Source organism: Catharus ustulatus, chromosome Z (genome assembly GCF_009819885.2).
Source record: "Catharus ustulatus isolate bCatUst1 chromosome Z, bCatUst1.pri.v2, whole genome shotgun sequence".
In the NCBI taxonomy this organism is placed as follows: Eukaryota; Metazoa; Chordata; class Aves; order Passeriformes; family Turdidae; genus Catharus; species Catharus ustulatus.
The window spans coordinates 43,028,664-43,047,186 of record NC_046262.2 but is presented as its reverse complement, the minus strand read 5'-3'; the positions used below and the strand labels follow the sequence as shown (position 1 = coordinate 43,047,186).

Below are 18,523 nucleotides of genomic sequence, written 5' to 3'. Positions count from 1 at the left end.
AAGAAGCAGGTTAGGAGAAAAATGTTGGAGAATGTTTTTCTAGACTATTTTTTTCCCAGAATGTATTTTTGTATGTGGCTCCCTTTCCAAAGTGAAGAATAAAGATCCTAATTCTATTGTCAGATTCTCTGAGGTACTAAACACGGGCCTGGTCCACAATGAATTCATTAGCATGACTTCTGTGACTCAAATCTAAAGTGAATATTTCTTTCAAATGACCTTTTCTTTCTTGGTTGATACATTATTTCAGTATTAAAAGATATTTTAAGCTAATTCTCAGAATAGCAGAGATGTCCTGCTTTTATTAGAGGTTCAGGACAAATTGTCTCTTCCCAAAGAAATATCATATTAGTTCAAACTGTACATAAGCAATTTGAATTTCAAATGCCCTGGAGTGTGCCTATGAATTTGTGTGCTACACTGCAGCTGGATTCAAAATTCTGTTTGCATATTGTAAACATGTTGCTGTTTGAAACATAAAACAACCAGTAGGTGTTGGATGCAATGTTAGGAATCTTAACTGGTGTACAGGTTGGCATGGTTTCATCGATTTCACCAAAGTGGCATCAGCAGAAAAACGGTTTGATGAATAGGACCTTTTGTTCCATTCATCATTATCGGTAATAAAGAAGGTGAGTTTTAGCAGATTAAAATTTCTCCAAAGACACTCTCGGACAGGTCTGTATGATTTACTGGAGTTCTGAGTACATTTAGCAATCTTGCAGTGTCCTGATACATTTTAAAGAACATCAGAATAGATACATTCATCCATAAGTTTGTTTATATTGTCATGCTACTCTTTGAAGTCCTTGTAGGTAATTTTGATCTTGATTTTGGACTTTCACCAGCATACAAGCAAAAAAAAAAAAAAAAAAATGAAATCAACATTGCAAACTGTAAGAAACCCATCTGATTCACCCTTATTCTTTCTGATCCATACAGATCATAGCAAATCACCATATGCAGTCTATCTCCTTTGCGTCTGGAGGTGATCCGGTAAGTATTTCTCTAAAGTCTTCTCCCACACAGATACTGCTTTATGAGGACCCTGTGACAAAGTTTGAGGCATATCTTACCTAAAGAAAAATATAACCACAATAGCTCCTGTTTCTTCTTTCATAATTTTTAATTGATTGTTGCCATTGAGCACTCTTTGAGGGGAATGGCTGACAAGTGTTCATAAGCATTCATATAGTAACTGATAAGCAGGGCTTTTTTTTTTCTTCAGGGTAATGTAGAACATTCATATGGGCATTTTAAGGATTTTTATCCTGTTTTCTATCTTGCACTTGTTACAGTAATAGAATATGTAGCAGCTATATTTATAGTATTTATAGTATTTATAGTAATGCATGCTTTTCTTTTTTTTCCTTCTCAACTGTGTGCATTGAAAAGCCTGCTAAATTCTGGCTGCAGGTATATTTGCTACTGTCATGGAGCTTGAAGACAGGCTTTCAGGAAAAGCACAGATCTTTATCTTCTGTTTTGCAAAGCCTTTAGATACACCTACAAATTTTATTCATTTTGATCAAAGGGCAGATTCCTGCTTATTGTGCTTTTCCCTATTTTTATAAGCTGTTCGTCCAAAGGGATATTAATAAATGGGCTTGAAAAGTATTTGTCACTCAGGAAGCAAGGGGAAAAGTATGAATTAGTGATAGTGCTCACCTTTTACCTTAGAGGTTTGAAAGCTTTTAAAGTTAGATTAATTGAATTAGTACCTTTTTCTCCTTCATGTGATTATCTGTCATATATCAGTCATGTACTACAGTTCAGGCAATTTCTAGCCTGCTTTCTGAGTTAATTCTCTCAGTTCAACTCTCTTAAGGTGAGGATGCTTGGTGCTTTCTTTGTTCATTTTGCTATTGTCAGAAAACATAAAGGCAAATTTCAGTCTCAGTATAGCTTTGCTGAGCTCAGTACAATTACAGAAGGGAAAAGGACACAATATCACAATAATTTGGGGAACAAAAAATGGATCAACAGCAGCTTTGGAACACAACAGATTGCAATGGATGCTGTAAATGAACAATTCCTGAAGTGGGCAGAGGAGTGATTAGCACAGCTCCCTGTCTCCGTAAGAAGATTCTTTGCTGCCCATCTGCCATCCCAAATGCTAGGTCCTGGAAACACCATTTCACACTGCCCACTGATGAAATGATTTACCAGGAAAGAGGAGAGGAACAGCAGTAGAATTCTGGATTTGGAGTAAACAAGCTTTTCCAAATGTTTTAGAGAGCGAAAAATCTCGCTACTGAGTCAGTGTTCTACCAGAGAAATAAAATTGCATGCTAGAAGGGAGGCTACAAGGGAGCCTACAAGGTACAGTGAAATTATGAATGTGTGTTCCCAATAAGACTACTTCATGAATTCATTCTGGTGTTGGGAGGAAGGAAGTAGTATGAGTATCTAATGTTTTTCTACAAGCTTGTCTCTGGCCCAGTGAGGAATGACTTTAAATCAAAAGCCTGTGCAAAAAGCAGCTGGTTCCTTTGTCCTGGATGCATGTAGAAGATGACAAAATGCAAGGATGTGATTTAGCTTACAGCTTTATTAACTCATCAGAGAGCCATCTAGACATAATTTCCATCAGCCCTTAATGATTTCCACTTGGTAGTGGACTGCCACCACCAAACTGCATATCCCAACCACAGCTGGCCTCCAGACCAAATCTATCCCCAGACCAATTTATCTCCTTATGCGAGTTTTAAACTGGTTTGAGAAAAGCCATAGTGACCTAGGAAGCTAGTCTGTGCCCATCTTTCTTCAGGAAGTGGTTCCCTTATTTTGAAGTTATTTTGAAGTTTGGTTTATTAGGAGGTAAGACTACTCTCACTTCTCTACCCCATTAACCTTTCTGCTCTGGATATCTACCTCCCAGCAAATAGCTTTACAACCTTCCTCCCACTCCCTTACCATTAATTATATTATTCAAAAGAGAACCCCTGGAGAAGTGTTCCACAGTGCTGGAGAAGGGCTTGAATACCATGTATACTTTTGCAATATTCCCCTTTGCAATGAGACAATTTCTGGCTGTGTCAGTATATGGGAGCTTAAAAAATCTCCCAACCAAATCCTTTTACACACCATTTCAGAGCCATTTTTATTTCACTTCCAAGGCTATGTTCTCAATCCACTTTAGCTTTCTTCAGCTCCTCCTATGAGACACTAAACAATTTTGCTCCACAGTAATTTCAGGTGGCTGTTTCCAGGCTACCAGACAAGACATCTGTTTTTGGAGAAATCTGCTGAAATTTTGGAGAGGAGGATCTCATAAAGACTAATATACAGGTCTCTCAGAGGTCCCTGAAGTAGTTTTTCAGTTTCAGCAATACCTCCAAATTTTAGCACCACAATGCAATGTCTTTAGGCTGAAAATTATAGCTCATTCATACTATTTTTCAATCCTTGAATGTCAAGGATCACTTTGCTCTGCCAGCTTATCCCTGTAGAGGTTTTGGATGGGGGTCTTATAACTTAGCCACACTGAAATGTGACCACCTTAGGTCCTTAACAGTTTGTCATAGTCAGCTTGAATCTCAGAGCTTTAAATTAAATAAGGAGTAGGTGTTTTCAGACTGTCACACCCACGCTAGCTATGAGATAGATCTATGATTTACTCAGGTATAAACGTATCCATTAGCTATGCCTGAAGTAGTAAATTGATCTGTGGCCCATTTTCTAGTCTTTCTGCCCCTGAAATAAATAACACAGTGCAATTTGCACCCACACATTCACTCTCTTCCCACGTAGTGGTCTCCTGGGATCAATGCCAAGCATGTACTGGTCCCTCAGAGTTTCAGGACATGCTGCAAGAAACCAAGACAGTGAGACAAGAGCTCTGTATTACTTGATACTGTGGACGTAGTCACCTTTGTTTTCCCTTACTTGTTGATATGCATCCTTAATTCCACTGCAGTCACTGCCCAGACACTGTGCCAGAGGATATGTTAAGAAATTATGAGACAAAATGGAAGGGCTATGCTTTTTTAACAGACCAGCCTTACTGCTGCTGTGTCTGAGTGCCTTGCAACAATGCATTAAGTGACATGGTTTCACATCTGGCACCAGCAACCGTAACTGTGCTTCGTCATTTCCCTTGCTTTCTCCTTAGGAAGGAAACTGTATGGACATTCAGTGATTTGTTTTGGGTGGCTGGTGATGGTGTGTGTGCTTGACTAGAAAAAGCTGTGCTGAAGAAGTCTATCTTTTAACTGAAGATTGATGTTTATTGTGACATTAGATCTTGGCATAATTGGCAATGATCCTGGATCAGTCACCTCAAAAGGCTTTTGGGTAGATTTACGCAGCCAGCTGTAATGTATCCTGTATATCCTTTGGGTTTAGCTATATCTGAGTAGCCAGGCATGCCAGGAAATACCAGATCTAACCAGGACTTCCTGATTGCATCAAGGCAATATGGCATTTTCCAGATATATCAGCAGGCCTGAGTGTTTCCCAAAAACCCAGGCCTTTCTGTTTCATCTGCATAACGATAGAAGTCTGTAACACTTGCACACAGGAGCATAGGGGTGGCAGGAGAGGAATAAAAAAACCCCCAAGAATATGTCTGTGTGCTCTTGCCAGAAAATCCACCAGGCATGTGGCAACAGGAGTGGCAGGGAGCAGCCTGAGGGCTGGGGGAGGGCGTCCAGGGATACTGCTTGTCAGAGACAAGCAGGGGCTGAGCACCTCTGTGCCATATGGCACTGCAGTCAGTAAAGTAAACACCTGCTTGTCACACATGAATAAATGCCATTGCTCAGTATTTCTGAGGAGCAGCGCTGTTACTCCCACTCTTTCTGCCACAGAACCAGATGATTATTCATCTTATGAACCAAAATCTCAGGGTAGTTTGAAGATAAGAACTTGTAATTCTATTCCCTCCTAAATGAGGCCTGGGCCAAATCCTACTGAGTTTGTTTAATTGATGGAAGGGATTTAAAAATTCTGATGGATTTTACATTCTGTAAAAAGGAAAGTGGTGCAATTAGTACCAAAACCCATAAGCTTTTATATGAGGTTTAAGCAGTATGCAACTGTAAAACAAATTACAGTAATTTCACGAATACAAGCCGCACCAATTTGACTAAGATTTTGCTCCTAAACTGGAAATGCGGCTAATACTCAGGAGCGGCTAATATGTGAATAATTTTCTGACATTTACAACCTCAGAAGTGCCAGCCAGAGTGCCGAGCTGAGCTGCTGCAAAGTCGGCATTTTGCGATTGTTACAAATCGCTACTCTGTTGCACCACGGGTGGAGCCTGGCTGCCTGCAGGCAGCACGGGGGCGGGGAGAGAGGCGGGAGAGCTCTTTCCTTCCCTCCTCTGCCACAGTCCGGGGAAGAGACGGGGGGAGGAGAGGGGGGACCCGGGCCGCCCCTGCCGCAGCTCGGGGAGGCGGCGGGGGGGCTCCATCCCCGCCCGCTGCCACCGCCGCGGGAGCCGGGGGTGCTCCGTCCCTGCCTGCCACCACAGGGCAGCGCCAGGCTGTGGTGACTGAGCCCAGTGGCAGCAGCGGCTGGCCCCCAGCGGCCCCGCCGAGTGGCAGCGCCGGGCTGGGCTACCTGGCCCCGTCGGCAGCCCCTAGCGGGCCGAGCCTGCACAGCCCAAGCCGAGCCAGTAAACCCCGCCCTGCCGCCATTCTGTTACTATTTGGCAACTTTGTTGCACGTGGGTCCTCCCTGCAAACGACAGAGCGGCTTATATTCGGGTGCAGCTTATTTATGGACAAAAACCAAAATATTTGCCAACACCCAGAGATGCGGCTTATACTCAGTGCGGCTTGTATTCGTGAATTTACTGTTTGTCATTGGGGCTCTGCCCACAGGACTCTACATACTCTGGATTGTGATCTTTTGCTGTAATCAGTACAAATCATTCATTGTAGATGTCTTAATTTTTTGACAGGATACTTCAGACTATATTGCATATGTAGCTAAGGATCCTGTTAATCGTAGAGGTAAGTTTGAAATATCTATTTGATGTCTGTTTTTCCTTTGAGAAACACTAATTATTCATGGCTTAGGTCAGATTCCACCCCGACCCCCCACATTTATATTTTCCACCCTGAAAAATAGAAATGTAGAATGTAGCCCAATCAAAGGATTGCCTTTGAAAGAGCCATGGAAAAATTGTGTTGCTGTAAGAAGCAATAGTTTCTTTTTCAGTCTTGGAATAAACAGGTCTTGCTGCTAGTTCATACCCAAATATAATTTTGATTCTCTTCATCTCTTAAATCAAACACTTGCCTTACTTGGCTGTGTGAGCTTCTAGGCAACAGCCAAGTCTTACCTACACCCAACTACTGTGCAAGGGCTAAGCAGTCATCTGATTAAGTCATCTGATGAGCCAGCTGAATCTGTTAGGTCTTCCCAGTACATGCCTAACTGGCAGAATCAAATTGTGTTTCAAATAGCTAGCTTTTGAGTCAGCTTACTGTAATTCTCTTTCTTAGTGAAGGTTTACTCAAGGTTGTATTGCTTTAGTAGCAATCTGTCAGGGACAGGGACCTGCTGGTTGATTGTGTTCACTAGGTCTTAATGCAACATACAAAGTAGTTTGCAATGTACCTGAGAATCTATTTACTATTCATAGATCATAGAGACAGAAGAACAGACTAACAGGAAAAAAAATAAAATTAAGTACTTCCTAGAGGACTTCTGCAGAATTCAGACACTTTAACTTCAAAATGCCAATCCTGCAAACCCTCAGCTGCCCACCTTACTGTAAGCACAACCAATCCAGTAGCTTCCATATGTAGCCATCTTTAATGATACCTGAGGAATATGCTGTGTACATGTCTAGAGATGTCCAGACTTGAGAGTATTAGTTCATAAAGATTAAGCATACTAGGCACTAAGCATACTAATATGCTGAAAGGAAATGAAATACCTAGAAAACTTAAACTGAACGGGAGGTAGGGAATAGTCCAGTTCTTTGCAATATGTGTGACATTACATCATGTGTCCCCTGTCATAGAGGTTCCAGTGTCAGGCTCTGGAATGCGTAGTAGAGAGTGGCTCTCCAGCCCTGTATCCTTTTGCTAAATCCAAGACTGATTTAATTGTTCTGAGAGACCTCAGTCAATGTAGGGACTAGCGCTGTGGACCAGATATTTGCTCTGTAGGGTTTGGAGAAGCCCTGTGCTCTGTTTTCTGTCCCCATATGAGTGGATTTTGTACACTATGTTCCTTCTGCACTGAGTTCTTCCTGTACTATGTTCCCTCTCTTTACATTGATTGTGCTTATCCTAAGCTTCCTGTGACTTTGAGCTAGGCTGTCCTAGACTGAGGAGTCATCTGAGCACCTGATATTGTTGTCTTCCTTTGGTGTATTCAGGTCAAGTAATTTAGTTTTCTTTATGAAAAGATTGACAGATTGTAGCATTCCAGCTACTGTGCACATCCTCCATCCTTCAAATTTCTGTACCTCCTTCCTTCGTCTTCCTGCAGCTGTTTTAAAAAGGTATGTGATACCTGCATAACAGAAGCTGCCACTATAGCAGAGAATGCACCTTCCTATCTTTTTCTGCTTTTGTCCTCTTCGTCGGCTGGTTCCTCCTAAGCCCTTTTTGCTGCAGTGAAGCACTACTACCTCATGTGAGATTCTTTCATGCTGTGATCTTTAAGCCTTTAGCACTATGGTTTTCCCATGGGTGCTTTCCCACTTGTGTGCATACATCAGTGGTTTGCAGAATCATGTCTTTGTATGTCACCTGTATTAAAACACATTCTTTAAAAGGATCTAATTTACCAAGGGACCTGAATTGCCCTCTTTCACTTACCGTTCTGTCATTCTTTGTGTTGTCTGCAAATTACTTTAAAAGGGAATTTGTCTTTGCATCTCTATCTAGTGCAAATGTTACTGCTGCTGTTAGTGACGCTACCCTACCATCAATGCTGTAGTATAGCTTGCATATTAGACTCATTTCTTCCCAAGGATGGAAAAGCTGTCTTCGTGCTTTGCATTCTGGATCTAGCAAGCTAAAGGCTGTCTATTTTCTGCTGTAACATTCACAAGAAATCATCTCTGTGTGAGCCAAACCTTCTCATCCTTTTACAAGAAGCATATCTCCTACCTGCTGAAAGTCCATTCACGTATCCAAGGAAACAGGTTACTCATTATGTCACCTACTGAAACTACTTAATGACTCATGCTTCATTTCAGCTCCAGAAAGGTTCAGCAGTGAGCGATGTCGCCTCTTTAAATTTGCACTCTAGTTATAAAGTGCAAACATTTTAGCTTTGTTTGGCCTAACTACTTTTGGTTCACATTTTCAGAGTGCACCTCTGCACCTTCCATGGGGGCTGATTGTGCAATGCCAATAGCAGTGTTGCAGAGGGCATAAAAAACCAAATGCCTCACTGCTAGTCAGGGATGTCTGCCTCTGTCTTTGGACACATGGGGGTCCTGTTTTTGTCTGCTGATTCCACTTTCAACATGCAGCTAGGGACATTTTCCCTGGACGAGGAATTTCAGCTTGCTGGTTGGCATAGCAGATGTGCTAAGGTGAGAAGAGACCACTGTATCTGTTTGGCACTGTACTGGTGCCATCTCATGTGAACTAGATCCTGCTGCTGCTGCTGAGGAAGAGACAGCAGGCATTCCTTACTTGCACAACTGCAGGTTCCTTGGCCCTTTATTCTTGTCTCTTCAGAAGTCTATCCAATATTTCAGCCTCTGAAACAGTAATATCTGAACCTACTTACTCTCCCTGTATTACTTTAACTAAATGTCATGATCAGTCCTTTTATGTAGGACACCAGCATCAAATGGACTTGGTTCCGGTGAGTTGGACACTGGACATGTACTAAAATGCATTTTTTCAACTTAAGAGTTTATATTCAGGTTATTAAAGCAGTCAGGGGTGCTGGCAACCCCTGTTGCTGACACAACAAACCAGTGACTTTGAACAAGAACCAGCTTCCCTGTGGCAGGACCTGGGAGAGAACCAGTTTTAAATCCAATCCAGGCTATAGCCAGTAGACAATATGCTTGTCCAGCTCTGAGTATGGAAAATTAACTCACCTGGGCTTCTCTGGATATGACTGAGATGTTGTTCATTGAGATCTTTGACTTCCACCTCTTAGCGCCCACCCGTGCTCCTGCAGTATTGAGTGAGCTCTTCACAAGTTCACCTCTTTGTGTTTTTGCATATGGTCAGACCTCCAATCCATTCTCTGGTTTAAAACCAGCACAGATTTGGCTGCTGAGACAGCTGATAAAGTTTTCTCAGCCTTCTTTAGGAAGAGAGTTTTGTTGCTGTCTCCTCCTTTACTGCCTCTGTTGCAGTGGCTTCAGAGAGGTTGCACATGGGAAAGTGCTGGAGTTAATCAGAGTGCTCTGCACTCCTCAGCAACCCCACAGTTTCCTGGGAGTGTCTCCATGCAAACAAGCAGGAAAAAGTACCAACCTCTGTATTCCTGGAATAAGATCAGGGCTCATTATCTAGAAAGTACATGCGGATACTGCTCCTCCCTCAGACTGCAATTTGGGAAAAAAGAGCTGCTTGTGAACTTGGGGTGATTAGACATAGAAGTGAAGTAACTAAACTGAGGAAAACAAATAAAGCTTTTATTGTTATTACCATGTGTTAATATTTTTTAAGTTTCAATTTAAAGCTTAGAAGTTTTACATAATTGGTTGCATTCAAGTAATAACAAGCGAAATGTTGAGTTTCTTTTCTGTTCGTGGGCATGTTAAAATAGTGGAACGGATTTGTAATCTTGTCTATAGCAGTTACACATCAGTGTAATTTTATGTAACCTTTTAAAAGTTGTGATTGCCTGAAATTCACTGCATCAGAAGTGGGTTTTATTGAAATGTGCGCATCACTAATAGGGCAACTCAGTTTGACATGTAGGTGTTTTATTACAGGTCATTGCATCCCACCATGACATAAACAGTGATTTGCATGTATCAATCTTTTTCATTTAGCTTGTCATATACTGGAATGCTGTGATGGCCTGGCCCAGGATGTCATCAGCACCATAGGGCAAGCATTTGAGCTTCGATTTAAGCAGTACTTGCAATGCCCTTCGAAGACACCTACTTTCCCTGATAGGTGAGTGCAATTGCAGAAGATAGTTAAAGAACATTCTTTAGCTTTCAATTTACTTGATAAAATGCGGACAATTTTGCTGGAGACAGATGGGACTTGAATGCTTAAAAAAATTTCTGTTGTATTAGCAGAACAATGCTTATCTAATGAATATGAAGGAAGTGCAGTCAATTTAAGAGAATAGTCTAAATATGGATTTAAAAATGATGTTAAAATGATCCTGTGTTTTGTGCTGTAGTTTAGTAGGTAGAATTGGATGCCCAAGAATGATTGTTATTTGTGGCATTTCCTCATTACTGTCACAGCAGCTGTGTCAGTTTAGATGGAGTAGGTCAGACTGCTGGGCTTCCAAAATGACTAATGATGTTTCAATATTTCTCATATTAGGATGATGTTTCTAGGAATGTGATGTATTGCAGGGAGGTTTGAATGCACTGATATCTTAGGGATACAAACTCTGCTTGTATGTGTTCAAATTGCTGGAATATAGCCTTCTGTTTTCTTCAGAGACATGGATTTCTATGTGCTTACTAACATTACTAGAAACGCTAGTGAACTTGTACCCTCTGTAATCTCTTATATCAGAGCAAAAACAGGTATATAGGGAATATAAAATGCTAATATCCTAATGTGGAAGCCTGCTGTATTCACATCTCTTGATTTTGTGAAGTTCTTGCAGAATTACATTGGTGATAGAGCAGTTATAACGAGAGACAAAGATTTAGAGCCTAGTAAATCTATCAAGTCGTAATATTTCAAGTCCTCTTTTAATGTTAGATAAAGCTGTTTGTTAAATGCAGTTCATAACGGTCTTTAAAGCTGAGGTTAAAGATATTCTATTCAGCATAAAGAATTTGATCCATTGCAAAGGAGGTTTATGTCAGTTTGTCTAAACAAAGAAGATCTGCTGCATGATCCATCATTGCTTCCTGACTTACAGTGGTAGCTGAAGTGTGCATACAATATGCAGTAGTGATCCCCTGACAGGCACTCTTAACCTGCTGAAAGTATCTGTAAGTGCCTTACAAGTGAGAGGCAAAAGAAAGCACTCTCTTCCTTACAGGATGCAGAGTTTTGAGGACCCATGGACGGAGGAAGATAACGAGGCAACAGAGCATCCCTATTACAACAACATCCCAAATAAAATACCTCCCCCTGGCGGATTCCTTGATGCCAGGCTCAAAACAAGGCCTGCCACTGCTGCAGACACAGCTCACGTCAGTATGATTTCATTTCTAGTCTCTTGCTGACTGATCCAAATTTTTTAAAATATATGTTTTATGGTGGATACCTTGGGACTGTCTGTAACTTACAGACCTTCCTGTGTGGCCAATTTCTGTCTGAATGGCCATTGCAGATCAAGGGGGCAACGTATTCGGCAGGTTCAGAGCAAATTAACGGAGGTGAAATCCTTATGGTACTAAAAGATTAACCAGGTTCAAGGAACAGAAATCCACTGGGGGCTACTACATTTGCAGAAACCATGTCTGTTTCAGAGAATATCAAATAGTGCACATTAACTGGGAGTGATTTAATACAGAATAATTTAAACAATCTAGTGCAGTCATTACTAACAGTTCATTATGTTAATGATTTGGCAGTGATCAGTATTCAGCCAGGTTGCTAGGTAAGTTTTCCACCTCGTGTTGAACTAAGGTCAGCTTGAATATTTCTACCAGCACTCCTATCAAAAGTTTGACTGCAGTATCCATGTAGTCCCCTAAGAGGTGCTTTCAGATCCAGCACAATTCTGCTTGAATCCAGAGGGGTCCTGTCTGTAGCCCACATCCTCCCCTCAGTGCCCAAGTGCATCCCCTGGTACCAATGTGAGTCTTTGAGCTCCTTCTGTGAAGAGTGCTGGGGCTGTCTCCTGGTTCCATGTGTGTTTCTGTGGAACACTTTTCCAAGTAACAGGTTGTCAAGACTGACTGTGTGAGTACAAACTAAAGAAATGGTGCTTCATTTGGTATCATGGGGGTCACTAAGAACAGAAAGCAGGGAAGAGCACCTGAAGTTCATTGGTAATATCTTGCTCTTACACAAATGTATTTGTATTTGATGAGTTGGAAAGGAAGAGTGAGGGTACACAAAATACATCCAAGGAAATTGGCAGAACCACTTGTTTTGTGTAATTTTAAAGGCAATTGAAAAATTTCTTCCACATGTGTCCATTCTAGTCTGCATCAGGAGTGGGACGAGAGCAAATTTATTATCAGAGCCATCACTTAGGAGAAAAATTCAGTGAAGAATGGCATCACAGGCCTGTTAAACAAGGTGAGTTTTGCTACTTTTAGCTGTAATACTGCAGGTGGTCTTGAAGGGCAAAGCACATGAAAGTCTGATGCCTCAAAGTCTTACTGCAATAAACTGTACTTGGTTGATAGGTTCCCTTTTCAAAGTTTTAGTCTTGATACCAGTGAAATTTGATAATGACCTCTGGATAAATTATTAAATGCACACCTTCATGAAAGATTATCTTCTGCAGAGCAGTTCATAAATAAAATTACCCAGACTTTCAGCTTTCTAACTTTCTATATCTTAAAACCCTATGATATTGAAGGGTCTGCTGCATTATCTGTTCTGAAAATCTGATCCACTAGGGTATGCAAAATAGAATTTTCAAATGAAAACCTAAAGTGAGAAGTTTAATTCAAAATGTGAAGCAATGCTCTTTACTCAACAAATAGCAAATAGTGCATAATGTTCCTGTTGTTGTCTTTGAATTTCAAGTAATTTCAAAATATATATAAAATTTCACCCCATCCAGCATTATGTGGTACCTTTACTGTGTTTCTAGTGACACTTTCATTCAAATGCCAGAATATATTTACTATTGTTAATCTGCTCACACTTGAGGATTTTATACTTTCTCCTCCTCTCATGACTCCCCAGCAGAATATAATTTTTGAAATTTATAATCTTTATTTACAAAGATTTCCTTTCCTCCTGGGAAATAGCCCCATCATATCCTCATTGAAATATAGTTCTGAATCCATTTAATTAACACTTTTTTCTACTAGATCCAGCAACTATTGACCTTACATCTCCCAGTCTGGGAAATTTTAAAACTGTGGTGATGTGGTGTGATGATAAATGGTCAACACTGTTCTGTCGATTACATACACACACACACCCCAAAAATAAACAACCAACCAAAAAAAAGTCTTGAATTTTCTAGGATCTCTGGATATTTGTAGTATGTCAGAAGAGAAATCAGAAGTAGCACCAACAGCAGAGCTGCCAATATATGTAAACACCCAGCATATAAATACAGAAGATCTATTGGCACTTCAGACAGATGATGAAAGTACCTTCAGTGGAACAGCAGAGGATGCTGAAGCAAGCAGCCCAGGAAAGGATCTGTTTGACATGAGTGAGTTCCCTTCCTATTCTCTTCCTTTCTAACCAGTGATCAAATATGTTTATGCATTAGTTCTGTATTAAAAACAAAAAAAAATTTTTTTTTTTAGTTTTCCAAATTTAGTGTTCCTGGTGTAGTTATGGTGAATTTTAGAATCCATTGTGGTTTCATATTGGACTAAACTAATATAAGGGTGGCTGAAGACTTGCAGTTAGCCTGTAAAATATCTGAGTTAAAGTTAGTTGCAGTCCATGCTGTCCTTAATGTCACAAGCAATTATGTTAGAAGAAAAATTAATAAGGAAGCTTGCCATAAGGAAAGTGAAGGAGGGTGAAGGTATGGATGGGTGGGTGGAGAATTGCTTCAGCTTGTCCTGTGAGTGTGTTATGAGGAAGCCAAAGCATATATGAAAAGTGTTGTGCCACAAGGAATCTAGTATGGAATTAAAGCACTGACTTACCTCTTAGTCTGGGTAAACCTACTGTCCTATCTGTTTCAACTTTGAAGACAGCTTTTCCTAGATCAAAATCATCACCATAGCTGCAAAATCACGGCTTAAGCATCAGTCATAGTCTGGCATTTGTGCTACTAATACACATTATTTTCAGCCTTGAGGAGACACATAAACTGAAGAAATAGTGAAAGAAATTTGATGCACAGAATTTTTTTTTACTCTTCCAACCTCAAATAAATTGCTTATCATGCTTTATTTAATTTGCATAATTAAAAAGCAGTGAGACAAAGCAGTTGGTGCCTACAAATTATTTGTAAAATAAAGTATCTACATTTCTGCTATCTTAGTATAGAAAAAAATATTTTCCTGTCTGTATTTCCACAGCTTAGTGAGATGTTCAATTGAAAAAAAGGAGGAGAAAAAATATTTGACAGAGTCAAATCTGTCGGTGAATATAGATCTGAAATGAGAAAAATCTGCTGTTTGAAATCAGAGATGTTTACTCTTACCATTGGAACATCAGAGAAAAGTAGTATTAGCAAATGTGCTAATTAGGCCTAAGTTGTGGTTGGTTTGGTTAAACATATGTTGGACTTCATGCAGACTGCGGTATAGTGAAGACATTTATAAGCTACTTTTATAACTGGCTGAGATATCAATAAGCAGCAAGAGCACAATATTTTTCCTGTTTCTTTGACCTAAACTGGCCTCTCTGTGGCCCCATGCAAACAGGGTTTTGTACTCCTCACATCTGAACAATCTATTTAGAGCTGGTGTATTGCTTCACTCTGCCGCTCTCCAGATGTCCTTTTGTAAGCCTAGGGGCACAGAACATTTCTTTTTGATATGTACTGGTGGGCCAGATGAAGGTCTTGCAAGAGTAAATAGCTTCCAAGAGGTCAGTACAACATGTAATGAAGCACTCTATGGCGTATTTGCTATTTCTGTAAGACTGTTGGGATCCATAATGACGCTTCTTTCCACTCAAGTCTACAATTGCACTGAGTTCAGGACTTAGCTGAAGTTTGTAAGAGGCTTCCCCAAGGCTGATTGTTGCTAGGTAAATGATGTTAAATTTGCTAACATGTGTCTGTTTTGCAAGGTTCTCTTCCTAGATGGTGGCTAGGAGTAGGCTGAGTGGTGAAGGTGAATGTTCCCTACTAGACATAGCCTTGGGCTGAAGACTCAGTAACGGATAATTTTAAATGAATAAGTTGTTTGAACAGAGACCAGATATGAGTATAATGACATTAGGTACCCCTATAATGCAATTTATTTGAAATTAAACTGTCTGACATACCTAGAAAGACTGAAGGAGAGATTTGCCTGGTACCAGATCCTATAAATACAGCTGTTGACAATAGCCACTACTGAAATAAACCAGTACCTTTCAAAAGATCTTGCCAAGGTCAAGTCTGATTTTTATCAGTATCATTCCGTGCATAACATACATTTTAAACACATTACAGTACTCAGTCTTAATATATTATATAAATCAGTAAGTCTATTAGTGTATTTTCTCTCATTTTTTTCATAAAGATGAAGAGAAATGGCTGTAATGAAAAATAAATCCAGTTTTAAATGAACAGAATATCACCATTTTGCTACATGATTTACCTTTGAATGATCCTGCTCTTGTTTCTTTCTCCATAACCAGAACCATTTGAAGATGCTCTCAAGAGTCAAACATCTGAGGCTATGTTGAAGAAATCCATCTCCACGGGATGCACCAGTCCCCCTTCATCCAGAGTAGCTGTCCGGACTGAAGCTGAAGAGCTGAGTACAGAGCCATGGTATCAAGGAGAGATGAGCAGGAAAGAAGCAGAACAGCTATTAAAGAAATGTGGAGATTTCCTCGTGAGGAAGAGTACCACGAATCCTGGCTCCTATGTGCTGACAGGCATGCACAAAGGACAAGCCAAGCATCTTCTTTTGGTGGACCCAGAAGGAACTGTAAGCACTGACTTCTCACTAATAGATGAGGTTTCTGACTCTACTCATTTTCTCTAAATGCCTTTAATCTTCTTTGCAGCTTATTTACACCTTATCATAAGCACCACCTCATATCTCTGATGTGCCATCACATCTCTAATTGTCTCTTGATGCCTAACAGAAGCCTGAGCACATGATTTCTGCACATTGCAGGGAGCCTTAGGGCGATTCCCAAGCAAGTTTACACTTTGACCACTGCTGTGCAGTCTTGGTCAGGAGTGCAGCTAAGCCACTTGCCAAAGGAAGGAGGTTTGGCTAGCATGCACACAGGCAATTTGCACTTGACATCTCTGTTGCCTGGGATATGGACCAGGCCCTCTATTCTCCTGCATGTATGCCCAGGACAGAATTGGGGTAAAGCCTGTTCTGTCTCTCAGCTGACGAAGGGACCTTCCCCACAGCAGGATGGAGGGGGCAAGGGAGCTCTAGTTTTCTGTAGCTGTCCTGCCCTGCTTCTTTGGAGACATAAACCCTTCAGACAAATTGAAATCATTGTCATGAGTTTTATTCTTGGTTCCTGATAGCTGCATTCCTCTGCAAAGGACAGCTTTAGACTACCTGCCCCATGGTAAGTGAGAAATTCCCATAAAGGGGCTGGCATCTGAGCTGAGAAAGCTGAGGCAGAATTACGTCAGTCCTTCAGAGCCTGTATTGCAGCTTTGAGTAGCATCCATGTACTTATTGCAATTAATTACATTTGCCACATGAGGCCAGTCAAAGAATGGTTTGGCACTCTTGAGGTGCCAGCTGCATAGCCTCGGGTTTGCTGGGAACACCAGCACAAGGGAGTGGCTCTACACCTCATGAGGGGCAGCCTCTTTAGCTAAAATTTGCCAACAGTTTTGTGACTCCTGTGACAAGGTAGCCTAATTCTCTTTTAGGCATAAACCCACAAATAACTGTTACAGGCTAATGCAAGAGAAACACTGCTGTGTGGCCTGGCAAGGGCAGGAATGCTGTGTCCCACCGGGAACTCTGCTGCAGTGCTGACCAGCATGGAATACTCAGGTTGTGTGATGACTTGCAGGACATTTTCTTCCTGTACAGGCTGGAGGGCCCTCCCCCCGCCATCTTTGCTGTACTGCCTCTAGCGCATCTCTAATTTGCTGATCTCCTTGGTTAGAGACCTGCTTGTTATCTGCACCTATCCCTTCCCTCAGCTTGCTTGTATCACCATGGCCCAAATGGCTCTGAGATGCTTTGCTCAGGAGGCACTGTTCCAGAACAATGATTTTCTGCAACTATGGTTAGTTACAGACAGCCGTGCTGTCTGTATGATCTGTGGGATCCTGACACAGCTTCTGAGCAGCCCTATTTGCAACTTGTCAAAGTGGAGAATCATCAATAAAACGCCAGTGTGTGGCCAGCCACCACAGCATGCCAGTGGCTTGCGTTTCGTCTGCCTGGTCTCAGCGGGATTGTTCTTGAAGACTGATTCACACAAACTCTGCCTGAAAATTAATTTCACACACAGTACCCAGTGACATGTAACAGGTCTTAAGGGTGTGTTCTCAGAGCAGAGTTAACTGTCCAGTTACTTCTGCTCTCATCCTGCTAACAAAAAAGTAAAAAAGGAAAAAGAGAGCCTTCATTCAGATACTTACAATGGAGGACTGAAGGATTTTTCCAGATTTAGAATTAGACCTCTGGTGATGGTAGAGTGTCTAACTTATGGTAAGAACATCTCAGAATACAGATAAGTAAACTTAGTGCTTTCTTAAAGATACCTTTTTCATTTTGAAAATATAGTTTGATTTTAGAGAAAGTGACGTTTCAAAGCAGAATGTTTCAGAAATTGGCAGAGCCTTTTGGTATCCTTCACCGACATAACTATGTGTAGACTGACCAGAAAGCATCATATGCCATCTAAGTTATTTGTTTCCTTTTTTTTTTTTTTTTACCCTGTGACCCATTGTGTTAAGCTTCTAGCATTTTTTACAGAACTTAATGTTGAAACTAAGTTATTACAGGGGAGGTGTCCACCACAGCATTAGATGACTTTTGAAAGTTTTAACACAAGTTGTTCTTCTTCGTGAGAATAGCTCAAGGAGAGCAGACAACATTTCTTACTCAGAACAGTGCTCACAGGCATTTGCTTGAGGCAGCATAGAACCAGCCTAATACAGAATTTTAGTGCAACATGGTGTTTGCTTGGTGGATCTGTGCTCTGCCTGTAGCAGCTGTATGCCTAACTCATTTGAAATATAGGAAGGAAATTTTTTGTGAACATGTGGCTAAATAATAAAAGATTGCTTTGTAATATTTATTAGTTTCAGGCTTCTGGTAATTTTGACTGTTTTATCCTGCGATATCAGTTTCCTCCTATCATGGCTGGAATATCACATAGCAGCAGAATGCTGCTACAGAGGATTGATATGTGGGCTAGAAAAATTATTTTTCCTGCCCTGAAGTGATTTGGTGAATTGTGCAGCACAGGACAAACCCAAACTAAGCCAATACAGTGGCTGGATCACTTCCTAGGAAGGTCTTAAGCACAAAAATGCTGAGGTGCACAAAGAAGCTGGTTTCTGACATATCTGGCATGATAGCTCTTTCATATTAAAAAGGTGCAAATACCTCAAAGAAATACTTGGTCCTTTGAAGAAGAAAAATTGATCTAAAAATCTGACTTATAGTGAAACAAAATCGTGA

At 40.8% G+C, this 18,523-nt stretch overlaps 1 protein-coding gene across 13 annotated transcripts in view; it reads left to right on the top strand.

Moving 5' to 3' along the window:
- Nucleotides 1–18,523, top strand: part of SHC3 (SHC adaptor protein 3) — a 59,920-nt gene that overhangs the window by 35,235 nt on the left and 6,162 nt on the right. For all 13 annotated transcript variants that reach the window (XM_033085929.2, XM_033085928.2, XM_033085927.2 and 10 more), the window contains 7 exons: nt 943–996; nt 5,912–5,963; nt 9,941–10,067; nt 11,128–11,281; nt 12,242–12,338; nt 13,243–13,437; nt 15,537–15,832. In XM_033085929.2, the coding sequence (XP_032941820.1) occupies nt 943–996; nt 5,912–5,963; nt 9,941–10,067; nt 11,128–11,281; nt 12,242–12,338; nt 13,243–13,437; nt 15,537–15,832 (975 nt within the window). The remainder of the gene's footprint in view (nt 1–942; nt 997–5,911; nt 5,964–9,940; nt 10,068–11,127; nt 11,282–12,241; nt 12,339–13,242; nt 13,438–15,536; nt 15,833–18,523) is intronic.